Below are 25,958 nucleotides of genomic sequence, written 5' to 3' on the forward strand. Positions count from 1 at the left end.
TGACTAGATTAATACAATGAAAGAAATTTAATAATTTAAAAGTTTATTCTATAAAATGAATACATAATTTAACTTAGAATAGTAATATAAAATGGCAACTTTGATTGTAGAAAAACAAAAATTGTTGTCTGCTATGTTTTTTTTTTCGTCAAAATTATGCTGTGTATCATTAAAGAGGAAACTAAACAAAAGACATCTTGAAATACAATTTCGAACATAGTTTAAAAAAAATCTATTTATGTATTTTAATCTGTTATCAAAATTTTCAGGAACTGTGTGCGAAAATGAATGTGTTTAAAGACTTAGACTTGCCTCCATGTGTTGTAGATTTAGGAAGATTTCGTGGGAATGCAAAATACTATCATTACTGCATTGATGGCGTTAACGACCAAGTAAATAAAATATAAATTTCTTGTTCTTGTCTGCAAAAAATTTGATTTATTGTTCGGAAATTAGGTATGCTTTTAGGGGTGAGAGTTGAATCTTTGTACAAAAGTCGTATCTGCAGCTGAGTTAAAAATAAGAAAATGCTTTTCAAAGTTTTACGCATCCATACACTTGATTCAGATGCCACTTTTTCAGAATTTAAAAAAATATACTTTCCTTTTACAAATGACCATAAAACATTTAATTTTGGTAAATTATGTTACAAAGAACAACCTGGTGACCGCAATTTTGATAAAAAGTGTAGGTACAACTTTTGTGCTTAGCACCACAGTGCTGTAGGCAGGGGCTAATCTGCAGTGGTGCAACTAGGGGGAAGGTTTAGGGGTCAAAACCCCTCCCAGAACCCTTAATTTTAACAGGTTTCCAAACCTAATCCTAACACAGTAGTTCATAATGCAGGGGTATGGATCAGAGGATTTTTTCTCCCTGGTTCACATCAAATATTTATAGATGCTGCTGTTTGTGTTGTGATATGTCTGAGCTAAAGGGGAATTTCTTCCCTTGTGGTACTCATGCTAGATAGTATCACTCCACTTAAAATTCCTATGGTGGTATAAACCAATGACGTGAGATCCGTTCAAGAAAACCAAGTAGTGCTTGGGCACTGTCAAAGAGAAATTAAAATCAATAGTAATTATTCTTATGCTCATTAAGAACACAAAATATGAAAATGGTATGGATTTTCTATTCCTCAAAATAAGTAAAATCTGCAAGTAGTTGAACCGAGATCTCCAGTGTTCATTTCTCGCATCTGGCAAAAAGCAAACCACACGAATTCAACAAGCCTAATCCAAGCAGAAACATGAATAAAGGGTTGTTTCCATGACAACTTATGTCACCCTAGCTTCTATCCAGTGAGAAAAGACTGTCAAAGAAGAGCGTTTACGGAGCAAATCCAAGCAGGCTGACCGCACATAAATGATATAAAATACTGAGGCTTACTTTTCCAAGTGGTACCATTAACAACATGTAGAAATAAAATCCTTTTTTAGACAAAAAGAAAAACATATTGAATAAGAATGTATAAATTTACATTTATCTGCATATTTGTAAATTTTTTTACAAATTTCATTCAACTATTTTTCTTGCTGAATGTTGATTTTATTTAGAAATAGGCAAGATCACTAATTTTAACAACATTCTTTAAGCAGGGTCTGGTCAAGCCAAAATGATGCCCAGGTCATGCTCAAATTTAATGCCCTCTGATAAGAAAATCCATACATTTTCAAAGTAATAGTTTCTAAAATGAAGGGGAGAAAAAGAAATTTAACCTATTTCGGTGCCTCTAAAATTGTGGTGTCCATGTACACAAACCTACAAGATTGTGTGTTTATCAGGTCCTGTCTGTAAATTGCTTAAAATAGGAAATTCAAGTTGTTTAACATCCATCTTTTAGCTTCAAACTAGATTTGTTATGTAGTAACATTTAAGTTTTCACTTTAAAGAAAAATTCCGATATTTTCCATTCTAAGCTTTTCAGAATTTTATTGTAAAAAAATATTAAAAGATTACTAAACCATCTGTACAAACAAATTTATAAAACAATGACGATGTAAACATTGTTACATTGCTCTAAACATTTCATTATAGATAGGTTGAAAGGTGTGCATCTTCGCCACAATGTCAACTCAGAACACATTAAAAATTGTCCATAGTTACGGTTTTTACATGCACCTGCTTAATTCCTAAAAGAATTGCAATCATAACAGGATAATAGACATAGTAGTTGAATTCCTCAAAAAAATCTATCTTTCTAATGGAGCTGCACTAGGCTATTTAGCCTTTAGCAGAGCTAGTGCAGTACCCTAATATTGTATCCAGTCTTTCATATGTCATTATTAAAGCACGGATGTCAATGGCGTGGATAATTTTGACCCCCAGTTTCCACCAGATGGAGGCACCTGCACTCTCTTTGATGCGAACCTGCACTAGGGATTTAATTTTTCCAAGGGAATTCCCAGGGATCTTTTACATGTCGCATAATCATGCGGCATGGGCGCTGACAATTTTCTGCATCTTGAAATTCCACCAATCGGAGCTCGGGACCACAACGCAGAAGGCTAACACCTTGCCACCACGCCACCCGCTCTACTCAAGAAAATCTAACTATTTGTTCTAATTTGTTCCTCTCTCTGCCTAAGGGGGAAAAAAAGAAGCCAGCATAATTGCACAACTTAAGAGGATTGGATGATTTAACCACCCTGCAATTAGCCCTTGCACATGATAACTGCATTCATAGCGTGGAGGGGAGAATTCAAGAAATGCTTTGAAAACAAGCAGGCTCCTATCTGTTATTTTCCTTGCAAAACTCCACTGCGTTCCTTCCCCCCACAACACCTACTGAGCGGGATTTTAAGGGGGAGTGGAGGAACAACCTCCCTGTCAGTCAGTCTTTCTCTGCACGACCCAGCAAGAGCGACTAGTCGACTTTGACAGAGTCAAGGACTTCGTGGAAGTTCTCTTGTTGGCTTATGAAAGTGCACTCTATGCTTTCAACTCGTTCACTTACTGACTTACTAAATAACAAAATATCTTAGCTATCTAAATGATAGTTGATATAAATACCTTTAAATATTACAACCAGTCTTCCTAATGTGTGAGGATTGTAGAATTATAAACAAGAAACGTTGAACACAATTTTTTTTCTTTTCAACCCCCACAAAAAAAATTTAGCCTCGTATTTCTTTTTAACTATAAAAATAATTACAAAATAATTATGAAAAAATCTAATTATTTTTATTTATAAAATAACATAAAACTTGCATCACTTTTTTTTTCTTTTTAAAATCAGCAAACAAATTTTGAATCCCATCTTCTGAATGTGAGAAACATATATATATGAGAGTAAGAAATACTCTAAAGCTAAATTACGCAATTTAGTGTTTACATACTTCGACTTAAAATATTTGAAAAATTATTATTATTATTATTATTATTATTATTTTGAGAAAAACAATATAGGGTTGGAGTAAGTGGGACCCATTTTTGGCATGGTTCAATTTTGAAGCCTTATACAGGAGTTTTAAAGCAAAAAAAATCAAATTTATTGACTTATTTTATCTTTAACATTATTAATGAACTCAAGTTTATAATTATTTCTTAAAACATTGCTTTAAATATTTTTAAAAAATATATTCTTTAAAAAAATGGTGTGGGTGTCCTACTTAACCATAGGAAGGGGTAAGTGGGTCACCCATCTTTTATTTAAATTAAATGCAAGCATATCTAAAAAGGGGATTTGCGAGTTTTACTGATAAAGTATGTAAACTTTTAGCATGATTTTTTTTTTTTTTTGTAAATAAATATTTATTTTTTTTGTCCTATTATGAGATATCTACTTTCATTTAAATCTATATGACGAAAAATTATAAAAGCAAATACAAATAAATTACATCTGAGGAAAAAAACTGAAAGCTTTTAGTCATATACCTTGCGTTTACATATAAAGTAGTGTTGAATAAACGTAATAGAGTAATTTTTTAATTGGAATTTCTTCTGTTTTTTTTATGTGTGTAGGTGTGGTAAATGTACAAGAGTACCTTTTTGTCGGCTTGAGATTTGTATGGAATTTATTCTTAGTTAAAAAGTACACAAACAACAATTCACTGTGCGGGAGACCTAATTGCTTTTCAATATGTATAATTTTCTTGTGGTATATATGTGGGTGGGTACTTTTTATCTGCTTGAAGCGTTGATTTACAAAAAAAAAAAAAGTATATATATATAAACATATATATATATATATGTGTGTGTGTGTGTTCTTTATACACGAAAACAAATTCCTGGTAGAGGAGGTTCTGAGTTATGTTCGGTAATTTCAGGAGCTGTGAGCATTTTTTGTCCTTTTGTATGATCAAGAAAGAAAATTTTGGGAGGCGGCATGGAAATATGCTCTCCATCCTTTGGATAACTGATGCATCACTACACACTTACATATATATATTTTTAGCTCCACCCTTTTTTTTTGGTCTTTTAAGAGTATTCCATCTTTATTTTATTGCTTAATAATATGAACTGACATTTCAACTTGCAATCTTAATTAGCACATAAATGTAAATAAAGTTTATTAATGCAAAATTAACAATTACCATGCAAAATAATATAAGGGTAGTAAAACAAATTATGTTTCACAGCTGTTACTTAATTAAAATGATAATATATGCAATTAATATTCCTCTCAGTTTGGTATTTTTGTTGATGTAAAAACCTTTCCTCTCCTTTTCTTTGCTTTAACACTAGAAAGACGGCGTTTTGCGTATACCTAGAAAGACCAGCAGCGGCCACTTTGACCGCTATACTTAAAAGATTGGAAATTTCCTCCTTTCGGGATTTTTAACCACAGAAAAGATTTGTTTCAACATGTCAGAGTTTAATTTAACAATTTACTCGTAATATAGTCTGCAAATAAGTCTCAGATAGCTTTTTTTTTAGTTTTATGTTTGATCAAGTGAAATACACATGCTTTACACAACTGGCATTGAGAAAGAGCAAATTTGTACATAAAAGAGGAAATTTTCTTAGCATGTAATAACTAACAAGTACTATTATCAACCATGCATGTGTTTGGTTTAAAAAAATATCTAAATATCGCAAGATACCGTACATTACTATCTTTTACAGTATTTTGAAATACTTATGTTATCACGTCACTTGTATTTTAGCCATTAACAGTTTTTTTTTTTGGCAATCAGAACAAATGCTCGTAGATTTATTTCCACATAGTTTAATTTCACGCTATTTTAATCTTTTTCCTGAGGTAGATACTTATTTATATGTAGCAAAATTGATCAGTTGATGTGACTTCGAAGAAATTGGAGAAATAGGCGTTCTGTTTTTGAAATTTTCCCCCTTTTTTGGCGTCGGACCCTTTTCCCTTTTTCTTTCACTGCTTTTTATATTTTGAGCATCAGTTTTTATTAGCGAGGTTTCTTCTGATTCTAACTCAGAAGAACAATCCTTTTCTGCAAATCTAGGCTCCGAAAAATATTTGCAGTAATCTCATGAAAGCAAACTATTCCCATGGCTAGGAATATATTTCTCTTCAGATAAGTCAGACTGTTCATTCGAACCATAATCTGTTTTAGATAAATCTGCAACAGCTTCAGGAATATCTTATAAGTTTTGCTTGTCAACGGTTCTTCTCGACATCATGAAGATAATTATGTGACTGAGCACTTCATTATCATCGAAGAAAATAAACGTCAATGCTTCAAGCAAAGCACATGTTTTGGTGCACAAAAAAGTTCCAGCAAACATTTTTGGAATTTACCTGCTTATATTTACTTCTTTTTGGACCCAAAATAATTTCACGTGTCCAGTCACATGCTCTCCAAATAAACCTTTCTCAACTTTGCCCCCTGTAAAGATAGCAGAAAACTGAAACCATGCAACCAGCAGGTGTTTCGCATTTTCCTAACAGTTCAAAGAATTAAACCTGACCAGCAGGTACTACTCAAGCTCAAAAGAACATTACTCACCCTGACAACTAACAATAGTCCATAGTACACACAACTGATAAGAGAAAAAAAGAAGAAAACGGATGCATAAAGAAAGGTTCACTTAACGGTCAAAATGACTGTAGTCAGTCTTTCTAGGTATAAACATTTATAGCGACTATAATAATAATCCTAAAGAAAAAAAGTCACTGTTATAAGATCTTAATAAATAGTTAGGAAAAGTGAATGAAGGAATAAGAGTTTGAAAATTAAACGCAGCAAATATGAGCATTTGAAAATCGTTTGCGGTCAAAATGACCGCTTCTGTCTTTCTAGTGTTAAAACAAATCCCACGTTCCCTCTTTTTAATATGTAAATTTTAAAGTTCTCTCGGCAATTCTCATCAAAACGTTGCAATATTCCGATTGAAGGATGAGTTTCGCATTAAAAACAATTTTTATCAAAAAAAGGGGGGGGGGGAGGTAGGCGAGAGTATATTTGGTAGATATGGAATGGTCTTGCTCTTTTTGTGAAAGATGAAGGATATTTTTTTCTTTTTCCAGAACTGATAAAAATGTGTCCTAAAAATGCCAAGTAATGAGTCAATATCAGGGGCTTGGTTGTAATAATTGCTGCACGTGTTCAGTCCATCTGTAAAGCACTCATGTGTGAATAATGTACCCCCACCAAGTTCTACTCCTCGTTGGAAGGCACAATGGCATTCAGAAAACCACCCGATCTTAACCATTGTTGTTTTGCTATACGTTAAAGATAACGTGACCTTTGTTTACCACCAAAGCCAGGAATGTGTCGTCAAGAAACAATTTTAGTCGTGAAAATATATCTTAAGTAGAGAAAAAAAGTGATAGTTCTATTGAAATATTATGAAATTGCAGCTGATAAATAATAATCTTACAACTATTATATATGTGGAAGTTTGTATGGATGTATGGATGTTTGTTACTCTTTCACGCAAAAAGTACTGAATGGATTTTGATGAAACTTTACAATAATATAGTTTATGCATCAGAATAACACATAGGGTAGTTTTCACCCCGTTATGGGGGGAAGAAACCCCCTTGGGGGCGATAAAACCCAATTTTCGTATAAATTCTCTAATATGAGGATGAAAAAATACTTGCACATATTAACATTACATATCCATCGGAAGCTCTGATTTTTCTGCTGAAGATAGCACCTGTTCCAAATTTTTAAGTAGAATAAAAAACGAGTTATGAGCTCTTTAGTTCCATGCTCGAAGGCTTTCCTCAACACAATATAGTATTTAAGTTATCATCTCACCTCTCTTTGGATAGCGACAATTGTTGTATTGTTGATTATTTTTGCTTTTCGTCTGACTGTTCAAGGCTTTTCTCAAGTAAAATTTTAAAGTAAGATTTTTTGCACAAGATAGGTAATAAATAATACATGGATTTGGCTGATTATTTTCCAGTTTTACGCAACTTTGAGGCAATTAATGTTTTTTTTTGAGCAATCACGATTGCTTATTGTTCTCATTTGACCGTTTTTGGTGTCCGTGCCTTTTTCAACTTGGACCAGAACCCTTTGCAGCAGCACCACCCACCGTCCACTGCTGGCGGCGCGGCGCGACTGCTCCGGTTCTGAGCTATCCGCTTCTCCTGGTCGGAGGCGTCTATGTCCTACACACACACACACGTTCACACACATACACACACACGACTTCACATACATACACTCACACACGCCTACGTGCATACACACAGGTCTACGCACACACACAACTATGCACAAGTAACTGCCCAGAAGGAGAGGCAGACTTGGGGGGGGGGGGGACAGGAGCCGTTTCTAGAAACAATAACTCCAATGAGTAGGGTCCTGTCTCAGTTCGTGATTGCAAAAAACATAATTTGTAGAGACGTACCGAGTACTCGGTAACTACTCGGTACTCGGCCAATACCGAGTAATTGCAAAAAATTGAATATTGTCCAAGACAGATACTAAAATTTATAAAAAAAGAGCAAGCATTATATTCTGCAATCATTTACAATTAAAATTTATAAGTCAAATTTAAATTTTGAGAATAATGAAGTTTGTAATGCTTCAATGGAATAAATCTTTATTTTAATGTCCCCAAAGTTAATAAAACTTATTTATTAAAAATTACGCAAAAAATGTAAGTATAGAAAATATGGAATTTTTATATTAAAAATGGATTTTTGCTACAAACAAAAATTAGTTATAAAAAATGTAAAAATACCTTTGCTTAAAAAATAAAACAACCTTAAAAGTACAGTGCAGGAACTCTGCAGACACGTGTTTTGGCATTACAAGGAATTCCTTTTTCAATGCACAAAATGGGGGCTCTTAGATTTAAAGGCATCCGACAAAAGTCGTATTTTTTTGTTGAATGTCTTTACATTCTTTAGCTCACATGTTATGCACTGAAAAAGACGTTCCTTGTAACAGGGGGGGGGAGGGGGGCAGAAACACGTGTCTGGAGTGTTCCTGCACATTTGTTTTATCTGCTTTTAAAAATTATTTATGTTTGGCAGATTAGAACTATAATTGATTGGTATACAGTGAAACCCTTCCTAACGGACACCCCTCAAAGGCGGACACCCCTCTTATGCGGACAATTTTTAATTCCCCAGTTCCAATGCAAATAATATTATTAAACCCCTGTCCTGCGGACACCTCTATATTGCAGAAAAAAAATTTGTCCTGTTAATGTCCGCATTAGAGGAATTTTACTGTAATTTGTTTTAATTCCAACTTGATTAATCATACCTTTGATTTATTTATTTTTAATTTAAAAAATTATTTTTTTTGTAAATTTTTTGACACAAACAAAATTGTATATATATAATGCGTAATTAAATTTCAGCAGGAATTTAGTTTTAAAAACTATTATATGGACAAGGAGGTTTATACTACTATTCCAATAAGTTCAAAATTCATCACATGTGTGTCGGTGGTTCTTCTTAAAACATAATTGGTACTTGGAACTCGGCCGAGTAGTGAAAGGCCGAGTACTCGTTAACTCGGTACTCGGCCGAGTAATAAAAGGCCGAGTACTTGTTAACTCGGTACTCGGCCGAGTAATAAAAGGCCGAGTACTCGGTACTCGGCTACTCGGCCAAAGTGCTACTCGGTACGTCTCTAATAATTTGAATTCAAAATGTCAGAATTCAAATTATTTTTCTTTTTTTAAATTTATTTGTGTTGACTGGGTGCTTGATCGACCAGCAGGAATCTCGCCAAACTTTTTTGCGGAATCATTTCAATAGCTAAGGCATGTGGCAATTTTTTCATTTGTCGCTGTCTTTGAAGCTAAAACCTACGCGAATACTCTTTCTCGGTTTTCCCGAAGAAACCAAAATATCGAAATTTCTTTAATATTTCTTTCTTTGTATCATTTGTTAACATGTAAAATGATCCCCCAACTAAATTAATCAAATCCATAAACAGCACAAGTTTGCGCACAATTTCAAACACAATTGCCAAACGTTACAACTTATTTTGGAAACATTTCGTATAGCATCATTTCATGGTCACCAGAAGTAACTCAGTATTTGGCGACACTATCTCTTCGATAAAATTAGTAACACCCAGTTTTACAAAGTTGGGAGGAGGAGACTTATCCGAGATATCCCAAAACGATTACCGCAAATTTCGTGACATTTTAAATTTCAGTAAGAGATTACGGGCAGCTTCTTTTTTTTAAAGTTTGTACTTCAATAGCAATGTAGAGATGATTTTAGAATATGTTCCAAAAAAAAAAGGCACGTTTTAAACAAGTGAAGTTTAAATTCATATTTTGGAAATTCCTTAAATTTGTACATTCTTAAATGTCGTTTTTTCATTTCTAAAAGAGTGCTATTTTGTCCTTCGTATTTATTGCTATTTTACTTTTATGGGTAAGGAAAAAACTCAATTTTTAATCACGTCAAAGCAGTGTGTTTTGGTTATTTCAGTAACATAAGAAAATGAATAAAAGTAATTGTTTCTCAATTATTATTTACGCAATTATTATTTCTTACAATTTGTTATTGTTTCACACCCAGGCAACGCCGGGTATTTTTGCTATGTACAACAATCTGGTAACTAAATAAGGTCACTAATGTTATATTCAAAAGTGGCCCAGAAGAATTTGGATTTAAGTTTATTCTTCCTTCTCCTCACTGACATTTATGTATGCATTGCAATTATACGGATATTAATTGAATCGAAATTATCATAATCTTATAATTACACTCAAGTACATTTAATTAAATGCAATGAAAAGCATTATAGAAATGCAGAGCTAAATCTTGGAAAACAGTGTGCATTTACTTTTACTCTAGCATTCTTTTTTGAAGCCCTCCCCCCCCCCCCCCCCGCCCCTCTTCTCTCTTGCTTCAAGCATGCATTTGAAACCAGACTCTGAAAAAATCAGTTTTTTAATAATTTTTTGGTCTCCTGAAATTTTGTGTGGAAGCTCTAACTTAGCAACATTTTTCAATCGTCAGGAACTACGAGCATGTTGTCAAAAAATCTATACTATTTCTTTTCATCTCACAAAAAAAAAAAAAAAAAAAAAAAATCAGTTAATTTAATTCCAACATTCATTTATTTTTGGTTATTTTTTGTGGCATTTTTCAAAGGTCGTAACACCTTCTGTCGGGTTTTCAATTGCATCTTAATTGAAATTTAAATATGTTTCTGAACTAATTTCATATGTTTCTATTTTTTCTTAGTTGGCAGGTTTTCAATGTCATCAGAATCGGAATAAAAGAGTATGGCAAGAGTATTAACTTTTTCCAGCGTCACTAGTGCAGCCAGAAATCTTTTCGGGGGGGGGGGGGGGTGATCAGAAATGCCATTTGGAGCGGTTTTTTTTGTGATGAAAAATACCTTCTTGGGGGAGGGAGGGTTTGATTAAAAATACATTCTGGTGGGGGGAGGCGGTTAATTAAAAAACCTTCTGGGGGGGTGATTGAAAATACCTTCTGAAGGGGTGTTTTTTGGATTAAAAAATAGTACCAGAAGGGGATTTTTTGTTCAAAAATATCTTCTGGAGGTGTTTTTTTGACCAAAACAGCCTTTTCATATGCATAAACTAATGTATTAGAATGCGCATTTATGCTTCAACCAACGGCTCTGGGGGAGGGGGGGGGGTTCGCCCCCAAAACCTCCCCTTTGCTGCGCGACTGTCCTGCGTTCATATATTTTTCCACTGATATGCCATTTCAAAATAATAAAAAATTTAAATGAAGCAGAAAAATGAGACTTCTCTTCCTAGCGAAAACAGTCACTGAAAATTTCATGTTGAAGTGAAACTGCGACCTTGTGACACATTCCTTCTCATTGTCCGTCACGTCAACTGTCGCTTCTTTATTCCTGTGTACACGCCCCAAGTTCACTCTTGTTAGCTCTCAAGAGGGTGGGAAATATTCTGGGCTGCGTTGGGCTATTATGGGACCCAAAGCATTCGGGCGCATTCGACTATTACATGGCAGAAAAAGTTAAAAAGCAGAGCAAATGCATGAGTGCAAAATCATCCTGTCCTTGACCAAAACGAGTTGAAAATTGAGGGAGCTAGCAAAGGATATCGTCCTCGCCCCCTCCTTCTGAAGAAACAGCTGCTTATCAAAGGAACAATAGAGGAATGTGGTTTGGACTGGGGATTCCCGAGAAAAAGGGCAGACGATGGTGTTTGCTGAAAGAACAATTGCTATACAATGTTACTGGCTGGGACAAATGCAAAAAAAAGCTTGAAATTTTGGACGTTTGAAGATCGTTATAGCCAATTTTCCTGTGTTTATAGATCGTTATGAGCGTATGAAATTGCATTAATGACATAGGGTTTCATTTTGGACCAAAGAAAATGTTCGCTATATCCTGGCATCGTTATAGAGGGGTTCGACTGTAGTATGTTGTGGCCATCACGAAACTTTTTCCTACATCTATGTTATGAATTATTTGATATAACGTATAACCGCTCCGCTCTCGTATTAGCTGATATCAAATGCTGTTTTTCTTCTATGATTTAAACGTTAATAAATATCCACCACCCCCCACGCAAAAAAAAAAAAACGCATTCAAGTAATTGACGACCGTCACAATCATCAGAAGATCCTTTCAAAAGTAAAGCAAAGAATAAAAATTAAATATTTTAAAGCCTTTCTTAAATTCGTTGCAAATATATTTTATTTTTTGACAAACAGATGGTGGCAGCAGATAAAAATTTTAATTCATTGAGATTTTTCAATCATTTTCCAACAATCAAAATCACCAGAAATGTGCAGACAGCAATCAGGGGCAGCCGTTTGGGTGGGGATACCATATTTACCCTTGCTTATGTTAATGAATTAACTATGCTAAATTTTTCTGAAGAAATACCATGTACTAGATATCTAGAAGAAAATTGCAAATATCTAATAATTTTTTTATTACATAAGCTACAAAAAAACTATCATCATTTCGGTAAAAATTAACTATTATGTACATGAGTTTTTATTTTTTACTATTCTCGCTAGAAATTTTCCATTTTTCAAACTAATTTTCCTCCATTACCACGCCTAATGCTTTGAGAATCTATATAAAAATATCTATGTTTTGCTAAATTTGATCTTATATTTGAACAGTATGATTAACTAAGAAAATAAAACCTATTAAGTCATGTTTTCTAATCATATATTGTGTAGCGTGCTAGTAAAATAAAAAGTAAAACAAAAACTTTCATCAACAATGTGCATTTCCATACGATATACAGTGAGGCAGGGGTACACATCCCCCCCCAAGTTCAATGGCGCAAATTCCCCCCGCCCCTTGAATTTTACTCAACCCTCTAGTCCTTTTTTTTATTATTTTTTAATTTTAATCATTATTTTTATTTTTTAAATTTATTTTTCAATATTTTTTATTTATTTATTTTCAAATGTTCTTTATTTATGAACTTATTTATGTTTAAACATTTTTAATTAATTAATTTATATCATTTTAAATATTTTTATTTATTTATTTATTTTTTCTTTAATTTTTATGTTTATTATTTATAAGAAAAATTCTGTGTTACACCTTGACACGCGCAAACACACACACATACACAGAAGTAAATAAATAAATAAATAAAAAATAAAAATAAATGAATAATAAAAAAATAAATACATAATTTAAATAAAGAAATTTAACGATCCCCTTCCCCAATCTTTGATGGCGCAACTTGCACCATAATCTGCCCCCTGTGAGCCCCCTGAGTGGAGGAACACTTTCCATACTTAAAAGCCGCTTCAAAGACCAACAAACATGCCGAAACAACCTGCGCTTCCTCACAACTGACCATCAAAGTCAATTTACTCAAACGTAGTTTTTTGAAGCAACAGCGGCAGCAAACAATACTTCTGGGGGGAAAAACGATGGTATTGCAGAGAAAACATTCCTGAAAAATCCAGGCGCTCGTCTTCCACCAAATAAGACCAGTTTAGCTCGGACGAGGTATCTCGTCCTCAACCATATGAATGGCATCCATCTTGGACGAGATATCTCGTCCTCAACTGCAGGCCGGCTAGATAGTAGCTAAAAATTATCCAACTGCTGGTAGCCCAAACTCTGCACATTGTGACGCTATAAAAGCCAAAGAATCTAATTATTCTGACTGATTATAAATGCAATAAAAATAAGTACTAAGAACAGAGGAATATTAAGACAGAAGTATGATAAGCATAAAACTGAAAATGAAAAAAAAGTTTGAAAGATTTTCTATGAAAGAAAATATGTGAGCATTATTTAATCTTTTTTTTTTCCAGCTAAGGCTCATAATTATGGTACCCCTCCGGAATCGTGTTGGGGCCATGCCTGTATGAAGTAAAAACGCCATGTGAAAAAAATATTGAGTATGTCATAACATATTGAAAAGGCTAGAGCAGCGGTTGCCAACCTTTAGATCTTCATGGGCCAGGAAATGGGTCAATGAATGTCCACCTAATTTTATGTTAGGCAACCACTGGTACGTATGAATTAATTAAAAATAATGTAAATACATTTTGTATAAGAATAATCAGAATTTTTTAAAATCAATGTGAAGTGCACCCATTAAAGGTAACAATATTATACAGTAATTACTATTCTTTTTAAACAAAAAATTTAAGCTTTACATTTTAGGGGGATTTTTGTTCCTATTTGTTTGGGGAAATCAGTTTGTGGCTTTTAGATTCCAGTTAAATTACTGCAAACAGAGAGCCATCTTTAAGTCAAGCTGAGATTAATACCGAGTTTTAATTACCATTACTGACTAAAGCAACTTTTTGCACAGGTATGTTGTTGAAAATGGATTTAAGAATTCCTGAACCCATTTATACATCCCTATGCAAAACAGAATGAAAGTTTATTTCTGAATGATGAAAATCAAAACATTTTAGAAATTGTAATAATTTTAACAAAGTGAGACTACATTGCATTGTCACATGCTTTGGCAATGTTTTGCCGTGCTGTTTGGAGCACTGCATTCATTCTTTCTTGTTTAAGAAGTGCAGCTATTTGCTCTCAGTTTCTTGCGCTTGGTGGTAAAAGTAGCAAAAAGTAGAAAGAAATTTTACTAAATCTAGTAGCTGAAATGGGATATATATATATGTGTGTGTAGTCTCAGTTGTATAGGGGTGTTCTTTGGAGGCAAATATGAGGTCATATGATTAAACATTTAATTAAAAGGACAAAACACATTTCAATGAAAAATAACACTCATCAATAAAAGGGCATCATCTTCCACACATCACACAACTTCATCCAAATTGGGCCAAAAGTCACTAGGTAGCATCACTTTCTGCCTGTGTGGTTGCGCACCTATGAACATAAAATATAGAGTTCTACAAGTTAGAGTTCATAATATTCTTAGGGATGTTTCTTAAAACTCCACATCATTGTTTTGATATATATATTTATATATGTAATTCATACTCCATTACATTTTATGATACTCTTGATTTTTGAAACTGAATCTTCATAAAAATATAGCTAAATGTCAACACATTTCTGAGGACCATTTTATTGACCACTGGTTGGCGATTGCTGGCTGTGGCTAGAAAACTTTTAATCAGGACTGATAATAGTTGAAAGTAGTCAGTGCCAGGCCTTCAATTTTCCCCAGCCGGGAGAAATCTTAAAACTGCAGCACTTACCTATTTCCTTCAAGTTTTTATATTAAATTTCAAAGCAAAAAAGAAAAAAAAATTAAGAAATAGGGATAATTTGCTGTTTTCTTGGTCTGGCACTGACAGAAGTGAGCATTATATATCCATTGATTATTATCTATGTAATACATAGTTTTCTACTTTTAGGGATGGGGTTGTGGTTATAGAACATTGCAGACAATTCTGTCTTGGATAAAAAACCAAACTCATGACTCCAAGTTAGCTGAGGTAAGACGGAAAGTATATATCAGAAATAATAGAAGTATTTGATAAATTTTCATAACTAATTTCAGTTGTATCTTATGCACATTAATAGTGAAATTATTTATTGAAAAATGTTCTCCTGTGCTCTTTCAGTTACTACTTATTTCATGTTTCTTTCAATATTGCCCCTAATATGTGGTTTTCTGGATGCATTGCATTTGATTATATGACATACTAACATTTATGTGTACTCGTAACAGTTTTCGTAATTTTGCATTTCTTTCAAATTCTTTATAATCTATTGGCTTCTTGTAACTTTTGTTTTAGATTCCATCTATTAAAGACATTCAACGAGCTCTAGTACAATTGGGAGATAAAACTGAAAGCTTTGTTGGCTCCAAGACGTGGATTGGAAGTATTGAAGTAGCTTACTGTCTTGATTTCTTTCACCAGGTTAACCAATCAATATTCTGTCATTAAATTCATATTTTTCATAATATTGGAATCTTTAAAAGGTCTGAGGAATTTTTAATGCTATCAGAATAAATGAAAAATGAAAAGCACTTGATTAACTTCATTTTTAAAACTTACATGGCATTTAAGCAGCATGATTTTAAGTTAATAAAGTAAATAATTAGCAAAGGAACTTTTATACATGAGATTCAAAAACTTTGAAAACTAGAAAAGCATAACTTTCAAAACTTCTTTTATACTAAATGCAATAGTAATTGGTTAAATGGCGATTCCCCCATCATGTGTGGGACAGATTTGACTAAATTTTCCATACATTTATATGTATATATAAATACCCCCCTCCCCCAAGAGTGATGGCACACCCCCTGCAAATGCTACAAAGCACCTTCCAAATGGTCACTCTCTAGAAAAGAGAAAAATACCCTTTAAAACAACCCCCTAAACATTTCAATGGCGTAGTCTATAACATCAAGCCCCCTAATATAAATTATTTAGGGCTAAAACTGAAAAAATTGCTGATGTTGTGAAAGTACTGTACTTGTATGATTTGTTAAGCTAAAAATTTACCCGTTTTTTTTTTTAAAAATAACATTTAAAATTAAGTTTACTTGTCAGGGTCACGTGCATGACACACTTTTGTACACCATTTTTAGACTCTACAGTTCTTGCAAAATATCCTCCAAGCCTATTGCTGTGATTTTTTAAATATATATATTGCTTTCCTACTAAATATTTTTTAGAGTTTGTTTCAAAAAGAAACACTTAGTTGGCCATACCACGGACATTTTGTTTTGCATATGACAGCTCCATATTTTATTTCAAAATTAATGTTTAGAAACTAATAAACTAAACCTTTTGCCTAAGAAATCACATGCACAAGAGTGATTTCATCAGCAAAAAAAAAAAAAAAAAAAAGTAATGTAAGTAAAAAAACATCTATTGCCCTAAGATTTAGATATAGTACATAATAATTTTGTAATATAATACATGCATATAATAAAATAGTGACATAATTAGCACTTTCCTGAAGTTCCCGTTGGACTGTTATGATCAAGCATAGATGTAAACTGAAAGAGAAATGACCTTTTTACTCTTATCTTTTTACATAATTTAATTTTCTACTTTTTCATTTTTTTTTTTTTTTTTTTGCTTGCTCCTGTTCTATATTTTGTGAAAAATGTTTTAATTTTACTGTTCAAATTACTGTTTAATGTTCAATACTGTTCAAAAATGTTCCTAGGTAACACTAAAAATATTTATTATATAAGGTATTGTTTTAAGCTTAGATATGAGTTTGTGAAGTTAGAGCTTAGAAGTTTTTTTTAACTTAAACGGTGGATCTCCTCCACAGTAACACACTAAGGTTTTTTTCTGGGGGGAGAGGGTGCTAGATTAAATAAAAAAAGAGCTCTGATGCATAAGGTCAGAGATAAATTCAGTGAAATTTCAACAGCCCCCCCCCCCCCCCGCGAGATTTATGTTTTATTTTTCTTTTTTAAATTTCGTATTAGTAAAGTTTTATTAGTTATTTTTAAACATTATCTGCCGACTTTACAAAATTTCAGGGAAGAATAAAATAGTGCTTTTTCCTATTCTCGGTGATCTATCTACGAGGGATCGCTGCTCAATTAGTAATAAGACAAAATTTATAAAAAATACAGGACAACTTTAATCGTCATAATCTACATGTTTTTTTTAAAAATAACTTCTACGGAACTAAATGCATTTATTCCAACCTTTTGTCCACTTCTTAAAAACTTGTGAGCGTTAAGTTCGTGAGAGTCTTTTCAAAATCGCCTCCACTACATGCTTAAAACATGCTTTGTTGCTTTCAAAAGGTTTGCCTCATAATGGTTTCTTAAGTTGAGAAAACAGCCAGAAATCACTGATTTAAAATAATTATGTGATTTCCTTTGATGATAATAGCTGCAGTTTTAATCATTGTCTCTGTGCTAGAGGTTGAAGGTTTTCCCTCACGTTCAATATCTTGCAGATTTTGCCTTCCTTCCTTAACAGCTTTATGACAGCAAAACGTACTGACTCTAAACATTGCTTCATCGTTCAAAGCTTCCAAATCATATCAAAGATCTCGGATGCTGATTTTTGCAGATGAACAAAATTTAATCGCATAACTTTGTTCCAATGACGCTTCCATTTTGGCTACTGACTGCGTCTTGTAAGCACCCGTCAACAGGCTTGAATTCAATCACATGATACTCAGGAACATGAGTCTGTACGCGTCAACTATTGGTAGATTTTGTTAATACAGACAACAAACATTTTTCATGCCACAGAAATTAACATTCTGATGAGTGGTTTCGAATCAATAAAATTAGTTTTCTTTCTTATTGAACAGCCTATGTATCTATCTTTTCATCAAACTGCAAAAACAATCTAAATTTGCAAATGATCAACCCATTAAATGATATGATTCCCGGACACATAAATTGAGAGACCAATTCAGTGCAATTTCAACAGCCTCCTCCCCTCCCTCCTCTGAGATTTATGTTTTTTTTTTTGTTTTTAAATTTTATAATAGTAAATTTTTATTAGTTTTTTTAAAAACATTATATGCCGACTTTACAAAATTTCAGGGAAGAATGAAATAGTGTTTTTTCCTGTTGTCACTGATCTATCTACCTTTTTATCAAACTGCAAAAACAATTTAAATAAAAGACACTCAGCAGCCTATTTATGTTCAAATTAAGAAAAAAAAATCAATAAAGCTGCAACATTTTTTTTTTTAAGAAAAAGAGGTTAGTTCCTCAGTGGTGGATAAGTCTCGTGGGAAGAGATATTTGCAGCAGCCATATTTTAAGAGGTGTAATTTTTAACCATTTTATTAAATTTCCGAAAATTAAAGGCCGAAAAATGCAGTTTTAGGCATTCTCTTACGTCTGGTCAAAAGGGTCATGACCCTTTCTGAATTCCCTCTGATCTCTTGGAGGGGTCTAAACCCTAAGCTCCCTGTGGCTCCCATGAGATTTTTTCAAAACTGAAGTCTTAAAAGTGAAATTTTAGGCTATCTTTATTAATAGTAGAGTTTAAGAGCCCTCCTTGGAATTTTTTTTGAAACTGAAATCTTGAACACGTTTGGCCAATCTATGATGTAAAATGTAGAGGGGCAGTCGCCCCCTCCTTCTCTGATACATTGTCACTATATACATTTGAAAAGATGTGGCAATATTTTCATATGCTTCTTTTAAGAGAAACATAGAAAATATGTAAAAATAAAAAACCAGTATCCACTTTGATCATGTTTTTTAAAATTTCTTTTTGGTGATAAATTAGATAAAGTTTAATTTTAAAATTACTTTTATTTCCAGATACCTTGTAAAATCATTCATATATCAAAAAACTCAGATTTTGACGCTCATACTTCTGACATTAAAGAACATTTTAATCAATTTGGGAGTCCAATCATGATGGGTAAGTAACTAAATTTAAGATTTCCATAACATTTTGATTTTTAATGCGTAGTTTTACATTACCATTTGTGGATATATGGTGGGTATGGATAGGTACTGTAAAAGTAAATGGCTAGGTACCTTACATATAATATATAGGAAGTATCTTATAAGCTACTTAAACAAAATGCCAGTAATACTAAAAGCTGATAAGCAAGTACAGTGAAACCTGTGTTTAACAATACTATCTATAACGATAACCTGTCTGTAACAATATATTTTTTTTTGGCCCCAGCAAGATGTCAGCATGAAAAATCTAACTGTCTATTACGATAACCTGTCTATTACGATATTTTTTTAGATCCCAACAGTATCGTTGTAGACAGGTTTTATTGTACTACCTGTGTGCTACTGTGAAACCTGTGTATAACGATAACCTGTCTATAACAATTTTTTTTTTTTTTGGTCCCAGCAAAATGTCAGCATGAAAAATCAAACTATCTATAACGATAACCTGTCTATTACGATATTTTTTTAGGTCCCAACAGTACTGTAGACATGTTTTACTGTACTACACATCACTTACTAAACTAATAAAAAATAAAAATTGTCTTTTAATCCTCATTGTATTGCAATTAATATGAGTTTAATTTTTGCATGATGATATCGTGGGTGAATGCTACAAATTGGTAACTGTAATTCAGTTTTTTTCACACTGCTTTAAGGAAAACTCTACAATTAAAATTTTTTCACAATTTTTCGGGGAATGTGAAGATAAAGATTTGATTTAGATGTTATAAAACCACTATTTCTAAATTTTATTTCGATAGAAGTGTTATGTCTTCCTTGGAATAAACAGTTTTCAACAGAAGTAAAAGTTCTACAGTAACCCCTCGTTACATCACTACATCACGCATCGTTGTGTTGTTGATTTGTATATATTGCTCTTTTCTTTTGTCTCTCAAAATTTTTTACTTTTATTTAAAAAATGTTGCTCTTCCTTTTTACATCACAGACACTTTCTTTTAATAGAATTCCTCAGAAAAAATATTCTTTGTTTAATTAATGAACAAAACTGGCATATTTTCCATACGCTTAGTTCATTATAGTTTAAGCAGCAACTTTCGATCCATATTCCACAATTAAAAAGTAAAATATTTCTTTAATATTTTTTGAAGAAAATTGGTAGACTTATTTTATTTTTATTTTTTTAAGAAAATTGTCCTAATATGATGATAAACCAATATTTTTGTACAGGCACATTTAATTAATGTTACGCTTATTAATTGTTTATTTATAACCTCAACTATACTGCGTTTTCGGATATATCACACTTTTAGGTTGTCTCCCAGCAAGTGTGATATAATGAGGGATTACTATATTTTCCAAATTTGCAGTTACCTAGTTCTGGCACTCATTGAGTAATATATCTACAAAATAATACCTCTTCTTTGCCGATTCAGGGAAAAAACAGAAGGAGAAAGAAATAACGACCGTCAAGAATTTTGTTGGATCCAGGAGCTCACACCTTTCTGCATTGTAAAAGAGAAATAGGAAAACCTCGAAATTCATGCCTACAAATTTTTGAAAATTTGTGCTTTGCGCCTTGGTTTTTAGCACTATAACAAAAAAACCTAGCATTTGATAACTGCAGTAGTAACTGTTTAATAGGACCACTTTGGGACACAACAATATTGATAACAATATCTAATTGATAGCAAGAAATATATCAAGAAATTTGATAAATTTACAAACTTAAGCCACATTTAGTGTCGAAATAGATTGAATAGTCTTATATTTATCTACTGTACATTTCTATTAGCCTACAGAAATTATACTTAATTTTGAAAAATCATTACTTACTAATTATTTGCAATTTTTTGGAGCCTTATTTATAAATTTGCCAAAATCGCTGTTTTTTCCAAAAAGTCACTGAAGAAGTGTTGTTCTCCATGTTTCAAGTCTTTCAATGCATTCCTTATCTCTGCATTTGTAGGAGGGCCTCAACATTTAGACATTTTTCATCAAATTCCATTATCTGTTTTCCTATACAAACTCGCAAACTTCTGATTATGTTAATGTGGAAGCTACAGCGCTATTTTTAACAATTTTTAATTTATGACTCGAGTGCTTTGAAATTTCCTTTCTGAAGAATTTTCATTAAAATCATCTTTTAGTTTCCTGGTGAACTATTTTGCAAAAAATCTTGAGTAGGAGAAACAGGTTCTGAGCGCTTCAACAGAAATGCATCCCTGATTGAAAGACTGATGACATTAAAAGATATATTGATCATATAAAATGATAATTTTAACATTGAAATGAATAGCAAAAATTGGGACCTAGTGATTTCAAGGGCAGATTCAGGGGAGGGTCAAAGAGTCAGCTGACTCACCCCCCTGTGACAATTTTTTTAGGTCTATAATAAAATTTCAATTTTTTGAAGCCAAAAAAAAAAAAAAAAAAAAAAAAAAGTTCTGGGATTCAATATCAACCTTTTCCCAACTAGTTTATAGCTGAAATCTCATATATTTCAAAGCTTACGGTAATGTGATCAGTTTTGTTTGATGAAAATTTGAGAGAATATGATCCTTGGTGCAGGTTGCGCCATTAAAGATTTTGGATGGGGGGGGGGGGGAGTGCTTTGAAAGGGTTTGTGCTCCCATTTGATGGGAAGGGGGGGGGGGGTTACCATCACCCTTGGAGGCGAGGCATCCCTGCTTAACTAATATTTTTTGCATAGAAAGTATAACGTTGGCCATTGAAACTTGACCCCCCCTTACAAAAATTTCTGGATCCGCCCTTGAGTGATTTTGATAGCAATAGTTGATTGATAACATAAACTGCAATCAATCAGATACTTCTGTATAGTAATGTATATGAGTAAAAGAAAACTTAACTTTTTGTATGAGAGTCACTTATTTCAAAATTGAGGCAGATCCATTTTTGGGGAAAAAAAGAAGAAAAGATAATGGTAACTTAGTAAGAGAAGATAATGGTATGCAAAGGAGAGGGGGTTCGAACCCCCTCTCAAATTTTTGGAAACTATTCCAAAAATTGTTTCTGTTTTACTCTTTTTGCTGAAAAAAATATTGTTTAATAGGCATACAAGGAACTCATCATTTTACATCAGACATTATTCCTCAACAGATAAAGTTTTAAAGCAGCCCCCCCTTCCAGTTTTTAATTAAGCTATTGTAAGAAAAATCGATAGGTACAGAAATAAAATCTGATTGATTATATAAGTTTCTCAAGAAATGTTTGATTATACCCTGCATGAAACAAAAGTCTGGTTACAGCTAAATATCTCCCAATAACAATAAAAAATGGATTTGCTCCACTTTCAAAATAAACATCTCACATGTAAAATGTTATGAATGTTTGAAATTTTCATTCCAGATTGTTTTGCATAATATAAATTGTTCTTATTTTTTCAGGTGGGGATGTTGACTGTTCTTCTAAATGTTTATTAGGTATATGTAGAAGTGGACGTGAAACATATCTTCTTATTTTGGTAATTTTTATTTGTAAACTTACTTTTTATGCTGTTATATTTTTCTTAAAAATGTATGGTTTAAAACAAAATCTTTTGATCTGATACTTCATAAATATATTTAATTATAAAAAATGAAAAAGCTGATGACATTACTTTTTTAATTAAAATATTTTATTTATAAAAATGTGGTTCCAAAAATTTCTGATACACAGTATTTCAGCATTGGAACGAGGTTGCTTGATCATTAAAGCACTATATTTAGCTGAAGGGCTGTGGGTTTGAAACCAGCCAATCGAACACCCTTCAAGTACACTAATGTTGACTGGTGCATGTTAAATATGTCATGGTTAAAGTCCTCTAAATTTGCATTCCAAGACCTCAGGGAGTGCTGAATCAGAGGTTTCTCAGTTCTTTTTCTGAATTTAAACAAGAAGTTGTCTTCAGGGCCGTATCCATGGATTAATTTTTGTCAGAAGTGAGGGAGCTCTATACAGTGGTGGGCAGGTAAATGGTGGTATCTTCAGAAATGAGTTTTCGAGATGTTTGAATAAATGTGCATTGGATTCAATGCTAACAAACAATAGGGAAATGTTGGAATCAGACTTTTTTTCATGCCTTTTTTTCAGCGGAAACCAAATAAGCTAGCTTATACAATAAAGCTAACGTACAACAGATGACAAAAATGAAAAAAAGTGAAAAATGAAAAATTTGCAGTTATTGCCCTTTACCTGCCCACGGCAGTATAGTCTTCAGGACAGATTTTAAATCATGCCCTGAACTCCAAATAATTTGTAGAAATCATTCCCATTCATCTATTTTTTTTGGGATTTCTATTCAGGACCCTGTGCTGGGAAAAGATGAGGTTCAGAGGACTTTCCTGGTAAAGTTTTCGAAATTGAAGTCTTAAAAACGCAGTTGTAGACTATCTTTGGTAACATTAAAAGAAGCGCTGTTATTTAGAATATCTAACATAGAAACTTTTAATTTTGAAGTTACAAAATGGAAAATATATATAATACCATGTAGGATGGTATTAAAGAATGGCGGTCCGAGGGCTCTCTTTGCGAAAATTTTTCGGAATTGAAGTTCTAGAAAACATAATTGTATTCTATCTGTGATGAGGTTAGGAGAAGGGATAAGATTCGGACCTCCCTCTTAGAATTTTCGAAATAGATACTCTAAAAATAGCTTTAGATGGCCTTTGGTGATTTTAGGAAAAGGGAGGTTTGGGAGCCTTCCAATGGAATGTTTCGAAATACTATAAGGTTAAAAATGCAGTTGAATGCCATGTAGAGTAACGTTAGAGGAAGGGATGGGGTTCAGAGACTTTTCAATGGTAATTTTTTGAAACTGGATGTATAAGAATGCTATTTAAGACAATGTTTGATTATGCTAGGCAGTTTGACCCTGGACAGTTTTTGAAATCGCAGTAATAAAATCGCAATTGTAAGCCATCTTTCATGACGTTACTGGAAAGAATGGGGTTCAGAACATTTCCCAGAAAATTTCTCAATTCAAGTTCTGACAATGCAATTTCAGACCACCTTCAGTGTTGTTAGAGAGAAGCGAGATTTGGAGGCTTTCCCAAGGAAATTTCTGAAAATTAAAATCCTAAAACCAAAATTGTAGGTTGTATTTGATTATGTTAGAGGAGGGATATAGTTCAGTACTCTCCTCCAGAAATTTTTTAAAATGGAAATTCCTAAAACGCAATTTGAGGGGATCTTTGTTGATCTTATAAGATGGAGCTTTGAGGGATTTCCCTTTCAATTTTTCAAAGATCAGTCACAAAACGTAAGAGAATGCCCCAGTCCACAGCCCTAGTTCCAATAAAACTTAAAATAACTTGCGAAATTAAAAAAAAAAGTCCATTGCATAACATATTTTAAAAGTTCCATTAAAATATAAAATCCAACCACGTTGTTAAGCTCCAAGCGATCACGGTAGAGCAAACTTGCCGGAAACTCCTAGCTTCTGACTCTAAAATATTTTTTTATTCTGCTATAAGATACTTTTTTTAAAATTCTGAATTGAAGACACAGAACGCAGATACTTTGCTTGGATTTGGCTAGTGTATATTAAATTATTAAGGGTATGTTAAAATATCTGGCAGTGTAAACTTTTTTTTTCTTTTAATTTTTGGTATAATGCTCGACTAGGAAATAACTATAGTAACATTATTCTAAATACAATGAGTATGAATTATGAAATAAAATTGAGACTTTTCAATGAAAATTAGGTGACTTTTCATGCAAATATTTTCACTATCAAATTCTGACAGAAATGGTTTATTAAAAAGTAAGAAAAATTTTGAAACTTTTTTTTTAAATAATGTCTTTCATGCAAAATAGAATGATTTAAGCAAACCTTATGTTTAGAGCTTAAAAACTCTTTCCATTTTTAATACATTCAATTTTTATGATTGTTGAAGTCACTTTTTTATTTTAATTGCAATCACTTGTACTCTTTAGGATCCGCATTTTGCTGGTACAACCATATCAAAAGAAAAATTGAAAGCCGATGGTTGGATAAAATGGGTTTCATCTAACATGTTAATAGAGAATTCATTTTACAATTTATGTTGCCCCCAGGTTGAAAGCCAAAGATTTTGACGATGAAGAAACTTTGTTAATGCTATGAAAGTATTTCAAATGTAATTCAGAAGTGTAATTATTTTTCAAAATAAAATTCTTTACATAAATATAATGTAACATTCTTTGATGAAATAAAATAAACTAATTGCATGCTGTATACTACAGTGAAACTGAAGCTTACTCAGCGCTTGTATGACCGTTACTCAGTTTGTATCAGACTTGGAGCAGAATATATCAACTTTTGTAAAAATCCTGGAGAAAATCATTTCTGGAACAATTTTTAAAAGTAGTAAATGATTTTTTTTTTCAAAATAACTTGCAAAATATGGCCACAGCCTGAAAACAGTGACTTGAAATATTATGCTCGATATAAGTTTTTAAAATGCAATTCTATGTTTTAATAAAAGCCAAAATAGGATTAAATCAATATGTTTCTGGTTTTTCAAGTAAAAATTCATAACATATTCAAAAAGTAAGATGTTACTTATGATTATGTAATTGTATTTTCCCCTTCAAAATCGCCAGTGTTCCCAAAATTCCCAGTTTGGCCCCTTGTTTCAATTTCCCTCCACCTCCAAATGATTGGTTGTGCTGGTGTTCTGTAAACTATAAAATCATAGTTTGCGATTTGTAACATGAACATAACAGGCCGTGTAATGGTGTGAGGGCCGCAGATTCTGTACCACTGGCAAAGAACACTCTCAATCACCCTTCTAAAAAAGTTTGAATTTTTGACATCTTGAATCCAAATTATG

General features: G+C 32.7%; 1 protein-coding gene across 2 annotated transcripts; it reads left to right on the forward strand.

Moving 5' to 3' along the window:
- The first annotated feature begins 157 nt into the window (after nucleotides 1–157).
- On the forward strand, nucleotides 158–25,334 carry LOC129227806 (probable Ufm1-specific protease 1). Of its 2 annotated transcripts, XM_054862417.1 has the most exons (6): nucleotides 158–392; nucleotides 15,179–15,259; nucleotides 15,563–15,688; nucleotides 19,036–19,138; nucleotides 22,551–22,627; nucleotides 25,081–25,334. In XM_054862417.1, the coding sequence occupies exons 1-6, from the start codon at nucleotides 285–287 to the stop codon at nucleotides 25,219–25,221; spliced, it is 636 nt and encodes a 211-aa protein (XP_054718392.1). In that variant the 5' UTR covers nucleotides 158–284; the 3' UTR covers nucleotides 25,222–25,334. The 2 variants fall into 2 exon arrangements, with proteins under 2 accessions (XP_054718392.1, XP_054718393.1); XM_054862418.1 differs by lacking the exon at nucleotides 19,036–19,138 and having other exon boundaries at nucleotides 25,081–25,129.
- Nucleotides 25,335–25,958: the final 624 nt, after the last annotated feature.

The sequence above is a fragment of the Uloborus diversus genome, chromosome 8 (genome assembly GCF_026930045.1).
Source record: "Uloborus diversus isolate 005 chromosome 8, Udiv.v.3.1, whole genome shotgun sequence".
In the NCBI taxonomy this organism is placed as follows: Eukaryota; Metazoa; Arthropoda; class Arachnida; order Araneae; family Uloboridae; genus Uloborus; species Uloborus diversus.